Source organism: Aplysia californica, unplaced genomic scaffold, assembly GCF_000002075.1.
Source record: "Aplysia californica isolate F4 #8 unplaced genomic scaffold, AplCal3.0 scaffold00396, whole genome shotgun sequence".
NCBI classification, from domain to species: Eukaryota; Metazoa; Mollusca; class Gastropoda; order Aplysiida; family Aplysiidae; genus Aplysia; species Aplysia californica.
Window position 1 is genome coordinate 225,488 of NW_004797666.1, and position 8,447 is coordinate 233,934.

The 8,447-nt window shown below is 45.2% G+C and overlaps 1 protein-coding gene across 2 annotated transcripts in view; it reads right to left on the bottom strand.

The window, feature by feature from the left end:
• Positions 1-4,212: 4,212 nt before the first annotated feature.
• LOC101862431 overlaps positions 4,213-8,447 on the bottom strand; it is a 59,401-nt gene continuing 55,166 nt past the window's right edge. For both annotated transcript variants that reach the window (XM_035971210.1, XM_005103910.3), the window contains exons 2-3: positions 5,880-7,321; positions 4,213-5,303 (exon numbers count right to left, since the gene is read on the bottom strand). In XM_035971210.1, the coding sequence (XP_035827103.1) occupies positions 4,369-5,303; positions 5,880-6,549 (1,605 nt within the window). In that variant the 5' untranslated portion in view covers positions 6,550-7,321 and the 3' untranslated portion in view covers positions 4,213-4,368. The remainder of the gene's footprint in view (positions 5,304-5,879; positions 7,322-8,447) is intronic.

Here is an 8,447-nt window from a genome sequence, read left to right on the forward strand (position 1 = left end):
ATAATATATATATATATATAGTGTGTATAACATCTACATGATACACTTGTCATGCGTTTCACCAGTAGACCTGTCTTTTTACAGATCACATTGCAAATATATAAAAACAGCGTTCTAGAGATAACAATGTACGCTTGACAGGTTTCCTCTTGCCACTCCTGGGATACCCAACTGCCAAAGAACAAATTACAGTGTCAATCAGCAAAGTAACATCACATCAGCGTTCATCAGCGTTCACACCCACCACGTCACTCTCCTCCTACTAAAAATAAGAAAAATGAAGACTAGAAAAATGCACAAAGATCAAACAAAAGACCAACTCAGAAGACGGCGATCAATCAATCTCAGCTCAGAAGAGCTAATAATAACAATGTACGTGTGAACCGAACATTCAGCTGACTCGTCCGGCTTGTGAATAATCATAATATTGCGTCTCATGCTATTCGCTTTCTGCGTTCGGTCTCCATCCATTGATCCATTGATCCATCCATCGATCCATTGATCCATCCATCCTCCCATCCATCCTTCCGTTCATCCATCCAACCTTTCATTAGTCCACCCGTCCCCATCCTATGGCGCACCCATCCTGTGGCGCACCCATCAGTCTTTCCATTCATTCATTTACATTCTTACTTATAGTTTTATCTTGCCAACCACTCATCTGATTATCCAACTTCTTTTCTAGGTCGTCACATATTTTATTTTACATCTTTCAATTCACAGTTGCCGTTTACTCGGTAAAAGCCATCAAATACCACCTCCGTTATTTTGATAATCTATAGACCTATAGATCTTCTAATCAGGCGATCCTCATTGATTCCAAACCGACGTGCCCTTGCCTTTTGTTTATTCTATCTAATGCTTTAAATGTTACGATTGGTGTATCTCTGTGCCCCCCCCCCCCCCCCCCCCCCCGTCTCCGCTTTACACCAATGTCCCTGCAGTCTACCAATATGTAGTGAAAAGGGCTTAACCTTTCCTCCACCCGCCCCCCTCACGTTCCATCATCTCTCCGTGACAACGAAATCCTTTTAAAAAATCACGATTGCATTCAGCTAGGGACAATAGGGTCACCGTTCTATTTGTATTCGTCCACGCGACAAAATTGAAAGGTCGCGCCTGAAGACAGCAGCAGCCCAACAACATGGCTTGACCCGATAGTTATACTACGGCGTAAAAGATGGGGGTTCGCATCCTACCGTTGGAAAGACCTCAGACTTATTCACCCGCCCTGCCTTGTTTCCACCAGCCCATCTATTCATCTGTTATTATCGTCCTGCATTACTACGCGGGTGGTTGGAGGGCGCCACTGGTAAGTCCTACTTCTTTACTTTCCCTCTGTTGTTTCAGTCTGTCTGTCTTATTTTTTTTCCACCGCTTAGTAATCATAATCGTGTTAATTTACTTCTCTTCACTCTAACAAACAAAACGAACTACAATATTACACCCGTTATGCCCTTTGTAACGTGCTGAGTTCACGCTATATCCTGGTCATCTGTTAGCTCGCAAAGTGCAACGAATTACAACTTATCTTCCCAATTCACAAGCTCAACTATGAAAAGCAAAAAGTACAAGCAGCCAGCTCTGCAGACGAAGAACCAATATGGCAGGGAATATTTTTGGGCGAATACAGAAACCATAAATTTTATGCACATTGAAGAATAACATTATGATGCGAATGAAGGAATGGACGAGCGAATAAATACGATAATGATTTAAACGAATAAGAAATACACCATTTGAATCTGAAACACGAACAAATAATACTTTCATATTTCATCCCAAGCGAAATCACCTTTGTAGTAAAATAGATGACACAATTACCAATGGTAAACACCAAATAAGACTCATGTACATCAACAGAGTTAAAGTGCTGTAGTCTTTATATTCGCAGAGACATGTACATCTATTTAATTTCAATGATTACACATTTTAATAATAATATAACATTATCAAATAACATGCCACTTAAGATGTGATACCTATCACTGCATTCTGCTTATTCTCTCTCTCTCTCTCTCTCTCTCTCTCTCTCTCTTTCTCTCTCTTTCTCTCTCTCTCTCTCTCTCTCTCTCTCTCTCTCTCTCTCTCTCTCTTTCCTCTCTCACACACACACACACACACACACACGCGCACACACACACACTCACGCACACACACAGACATACACACGCACATACTGGCATTTTTGTGTAGAACATACAATCAAGGAATGAACAATAAAAGCAACTTCGAACTTACTGACTTAAGCCAGTTGATTGTCGTGTTTGGCCCGTTATAATGAGTAAAACACACCAGTGGTGTGCTCCAGAGGCAAAATCCCTCTTGATACCCCCCCCTTCCCACACACACACACCATCACACACACACCATCACACACACACACACACACACACACACACACACACACACACACACACGCACACACACACACACGCACACACGCACACTCACACACTCAACACAACTCGCATACACACACGCATCGCGCATTTATATCTCTTATTAAACTCAACTGGGCATTTTTCATTAGTGTTGTAATACCACTAACCAACTCCAAAACCAAATGAGAAATGATTAAGGATTCCCCCCCCCCCCCTCCTTTCCCCCTTTTCCCCCTAGCACGCTTTGTTTCATTGAAGCCTTCGAATGAATCGGTAGATTGTATCGTATCGAGAAAAAAACAACCCAATCCTATCGTGAGTTCTGTTTATTATGTGGAATTGAACAAATATCTGGCATGGTGTGGTGAATTAATGAGACACGCACTCGTGGTCTTAATGAGACACGCACTCGTGGTCATCTACCGCTGTCGAGCAAACTTCTGGTCTCCATTTGTCGTGAAAGAGATTAAAGATAAAGTGATGGAAATCGTGTCGGAAAACTTGGACTCACCACCTTTTTCGTGGCTTTCAGGGGCTAAAAATAAATGTTTTTGGCAATTAGATAAACAAAGGAAAAAGATTCAATCGATCATTCGTACGTATGTCATCTTTTAGAAATCTTCCCCTGTGCTGAAAAGATTATATGTAGATAACTTTTGTACCTAGAAAGATAGCCGTAGATCCAATCTGAAATGATCGGAGCACTCAGTGAATTCTAAATAAACATAGTAATTTTATTAGTTAAGTTATCCATGTGAACCTACGAGTAGATCTTGACAGCAGATATTGTTTTAGGAGATGCGTTTATACTTTAAAGGGAAGGCAAGTCTTAACAACACTGCCTTTGAAGTGGATAGTAGTACATCAAGGTGCTACCTAACGATGTGGGAACGATAGTTGGCTCGCATCAGATCTAGATTTTTCTTTTTTTCTGTTTTTTTTTCTTGGGGGGGGGGGGGTGTTTTGACATGGCTGACAGACTGTTTCAGAGACAGAGAAACACTGACGCACCTGCCCAATTCGCTACCTTAGAATTGCAATGTTCTATCTGACGTTTCTGACCGTTTTGCGTCACTAAGGTCATGATGTCAGGAACCAAATTGTTCTATCTGCTCTATCAAATTGGAAGAATATCCGGAGTCGTTGACAAGATATTCAAAGAATTACATTCGAAAAAGCTTGACATGTTGTGAAACTCTTTCGTGGTGGCGTCTCCTGCGCTGGTGATTGTTGCTTTGACACTCTGGGTTTTTTTTTCTTGTGTGTTGTGTGTGTGTGGGGGGGGGGGGTGGAGGGTGAGGGGAGGGGTTGGCTTCTTTGCTGTTTGAAGCAAGAAGCGAGTGGGTAGTTGGAGGGTGCCCCTGGTAGGTACTCCTTTTTTTACTTGCCGTCTGTTGTTTCTGTCTTACTTTTCCCCTGCCCTAAATGACCACGTTCTTCTCTTTAATCAAACGAGCAAACAAACAAGAAGCGAGCCTTTCTTTGCTGTTATTTGACGTCGGTCTTTCCCTTTAACGACAAAAGAAAACCTTTCCTGTTTGAGCTCGAGCCGCTGTAGTTGTGCTGATAAAAGAATCACCCCTCCTCCGTTTGCCTGTTGCAGTTTTGAATGGCAAGGCTGGAAGCTTTGCCTACTGTTATGACGTTATTTGACCTGTCTTGAAGAACGAACAAAACCGCGGAGAGCTGGCAATGGTAGCCACAAGGTTTTGTTTATCCTGCAGCTCGATTTCCAGCCTATTTCTATACAGCACTGGAACACTTTCAATGGTCTCGCGTGAACTTTCTTTGGTGGATTTGTGGAAAAACCTGGGGCGGGGAGGGGGCGGGGAGGGGGCGGGGAGGGGGCGTATATGAATGATACGTCACCGGCACCATCAGTGTCATGCCTGAAAACAGTTTCCTCTCATATCACATACACGTTCACAACAGCCTATGGCTAAAGCATTCTCGATTGTACATACAATTTTCCTTTACTACAAGACTACGCAAGTTGCCCGTTCACAGAAGTGTCTAATTTCAACGACAAAGTGACGCTATTGTTATCCTTACTGGACACAGAATAGTTTGACGCCTTCTTTGCGTTGTGCCCTTTCCTGTTGTTCCAGTTGTTGTTAAAGGGCGCCATCTCCTCCGCTTCCTCCATGTCGCACGTGGACTGTCCCTGGGAGCCCTTGCCGCTGCTCAGACGACAGCAGTGTCTCCTGCAGACGTACGTCAGACGGTCCAGGCGAAGGTAAATCACCCACTGCCTGACCATTCGCTTAAAAGCGCGCCTAAACTTGGCGTTTATGAAACTGTACATGAGGAAGTTCAGAGACAGGTTCAACCACATGAGGAAGTTTGTCACGTGTTGGTAGATCCTGATCTGTTTCAAGTTCTTTTTCTCGCTGTCGGTAGGGAAAAACAAGATGGCGACGTGCTGGTCTGCAAACGCAGACGGCAGGACGAGGATGATGAAGAGGCAGACGATAGCGATGAGGGTGACGGTGAGTCGCGTCTGCTCGCGCGTCCACATCGTCTCAGCATTGTCGTGGATGCCCAGCTTTTTCCGGCGCTCGTGCTGGCTCCGCATTTTGTACTTGTATACGAGGAACGAGTTAAAGATGAGCAGGAGGACAACGGGGAGGAAGTTGAGCAGCACGCTGTGCGCCCACGTGACCACGCGCGAAAACTCGGTGTTGTACAAGTACGACTGAATGACGTATTTCTTAGGTTGCGCCAGGGTGGTGCTGTTGGTGGTGGCGACTGTGACAGCCGGTGTCTCTGCGGTGGATGAAGAGTTGGTTATGACGTACTGGCCCAGGAGGCTGGCGAGACTGCTGCCATGGTTGCTCTGCTCAGTTGAGTTGGCCATGTTGGCGAGGACTGAGACGTTTCTGGCGGCCTGGGCCGAGTCTCCAGCTGCTGCCTTTGTATCTGCAACGTAAGTGACAACACTGAGTTGGTGCATCACAATGATTTTTTTTTGGGGGGGGGGGATAGATATAGTTTGATATAAGAACAATTAGGAAGCGACAAATGCAGTTGCTGGGACACTTTAAACTGGTTAGACGCTTTGCTTTTGTCTCGGAGAAAATGTGTTTGATTGCCAGCTTGAGAATTTATTTTATCGAGTAGCTCTGTCTGTACTGGTATGTTCTATCTTGCTAAGCCCGGTCTGGCCTTGGCACGAGGGATGAAACCGCGTATTTGCATCCTAGATGCTCGGACAAAACAAAACAAGGGAAAAAAACCCATAATCTAAACCCATAAAACAGTAATAAACGAATAGACATGGCCTGACAAAACAATAATGGCAGAGCTACTTGAAAAGTTGAATTATAGATATGAGAAGAAATAACAGATCGTGTAGAAAGAATTTCTATTTTAATGAAGGAACTATAGACTAGACTTAATAATTTAGACAATGAATAAATTGATTATAGACTAGAATAAAAACATCTGAAATGTAATGTTATTGTATACATGCATAGATATCATAGACGGTCTTACCAGTGTCTGGAGGTTCCCCGACATAGTACCAGAGAAAGCGCGGGAAGTTGACGATGACGGAGGCTACGAAGACCACCACGACTTTGACCCTGGCATTGTAGCGTGTGCAGTGTGCGTGCGCCCAGAAGGCGAAATGGATGACGATGCAACGCTCGAGGGTCATGAGCACCATGACCCAGATTCCCAGGGTGGCGGCCACGTTGACCAGAGGGTAGAAGATGTAGATGGTGTAGATGGACCAGGACCAGGAGGGGCCTTCTTGTTCCCGGATGAGGATGAGTATGAGAGCGGAGAGGTCAGCCACAGCCAGGGCCGTGAGGTATGTGTAAGGGGATTCCTTCAGCTTGGGCTGGCGGAGGGTGAGCAGAGTCAGCACATTGTTCACGATACCGAAGACGAGGATGTAGGGCGCCAACGCACTTTTGGCATCTTCTATCCAGTTCAGGAGGTCGTTTGTCCGGTTGTAGTCGTCGCTGAAGTTCTGGCGCGTGTCCGACGAGGGGGTAGAGTACGGGAAGGATGGCGGAGTGGCGGTGGTGGTGGTGGTTGTTGTGGCGGTGCTGGTTGTTGTAGAAGCACTGTAGCCAGTATTGATGGGGACGGCGGCGCTGGTTTGCGCTAAGGCGGCATGGAGGAAAGTGGTGACGGTGGTGTTGAGCGCGAACATCATTTCTTTAAGTTTTAGCTTGGCAAAATGGGTGGTCTGTGTTAGGATGAAATGTGCCAGCTAGTTTACGAATCCATATCCAGGATTGGCAGAATTGATTCACGCTTATTCCGCTTTTGGTAAGGATGGTAGAGGAATAACATTTGCTCCGCTATATGTGGATAGGTTTAGGATCTTGGGATGAGAGACATTTTGAACAATGTTTGGTAATAAGAAGGAAGTTTTCAGCCCTCCAGTCATTTCGTGCCTGTCTATTTTAATCCGAGTCTTGATTTTCAGTCAAACTTATTTTCTTTCTCCCGAGCTTTGTCGAAGTGGACTTGATATCGGAGAGGAAATATTAACAATTGACTTTCCCGCCAATGGGCTTCTGGGAACGTACCTGTGGATAAAGACAACTGCGAACTACAGAAAAGCCTCTGCACATGGGAACAACTGACTCTTCCCGAGCTAGCTTTGTCTAATTTCTGCAGCCCTGGACGTTGTGTAGGTTCAAACCTCCAACATTTCCTATTTGTGTAAGGAAGATTCCTTCAGTGCTTTTCGACGATGTAGGCCTGTATGTCTAGAACTGCACTGGGGTTTTCTGAGCTTTTCGCTGACTTCAGGACAAGAAAAGTATTGATGTCGTCTGTACATTGAACAGTAGCTCGAATATAAGTCCCACAAATGTCAAGATGCTGTGCTGAACGTCTGTTTCTCTTGAACGTTTCACTGCGGCTGTCTTACTGGTCAATTTTAGCTCGTTTTTCAGTGTTGGTCGTCGCTGTCACATCTGAAAGACACACACACACAAAAGCAATGACTCAATAATCACAATTTTTTTTCGAAAATAGTCTTCATTTTGACGAAGCCCGACTCTCCTCACAGTATAAATAATCAAGTAATGATTAAGTTTTAAGGGACAAGACCTTCCCCATTGTGGCATTCTCCCCCCCCCCACCCTTATGTATTCATCCTTCACCGTGGTAGTGGTATAGGGCGCCAAGAAGATCTTTCCACCTGTTTCTGTTCTGAGCGATCTTCCGTGGCTTTCGTGGTCCGGTCTAGAAGTTACGTTGTTTGCCTCTCGTTCAAGAGGACCCGGGTTCGAAACCTGACTGCGACGGACAATTTTCTTCTCAAAAATTTTCTCCGTTCATCTCCTTTCCTGCTCTCTAACCATGTCGTGTCGTCCACTTTCGTCTCATCTTTCTGCCCTCACCCTCACCCCCACCCCCCACTCCTCTGGGCTCCTTACTCTTTCTGCTGCCTTTCTACTGCTACTCTACATTTCCTTCTTACTGCTGTCATTCAGCGACACCCCTGATCTTAGGGTAGGTAGAATCTAACATCTAGCCTTCTCAGATAGGGGCGAAAAACCTCGGAGGTCCTGTGTGCAAGTTGCGCACGTTAAAGATCCCTTGGTGGTTCAAAATGGATACGCGTAGGCTTCGGCCGCCACACGGGAAAAACTCAAAATTCCCCACCAAACTGAAAGAGTTTACTGGGGCCCGGGTTCAAATGACGTTGTGCAGTTGCGAGCGCTGTAAAACACTTACAAAAACAAAGTAAAAAAAGAAAAAAAGAAAAAGAGCGATCTTCTCCACCTCCAACGTGCTGTTTGACCGTGTCCCATATGCCCGAGATCTGTCCGTAGATTTCGCTCCCAGGCGGATATCGGCCCCCCCAACCCCCCATTCTGTGTTATATTTTATATATATTGTTATGTGTGCTTGCATTGTCTGTACAAGTGAAATAAATTACAAAAGCTGTTCATTGTCGATTCTGAGACAGGCAGACACACATGCATTGATTTTGCTTGTCCTTTGGCCTATGCAGACCGGAACAGTGTTAGAGGAAGAAGTGCCGTTCTGTGGGAAAGAGAGAGGGAGAGAGAGGGAGAGAGAGAGAGAGAGAGA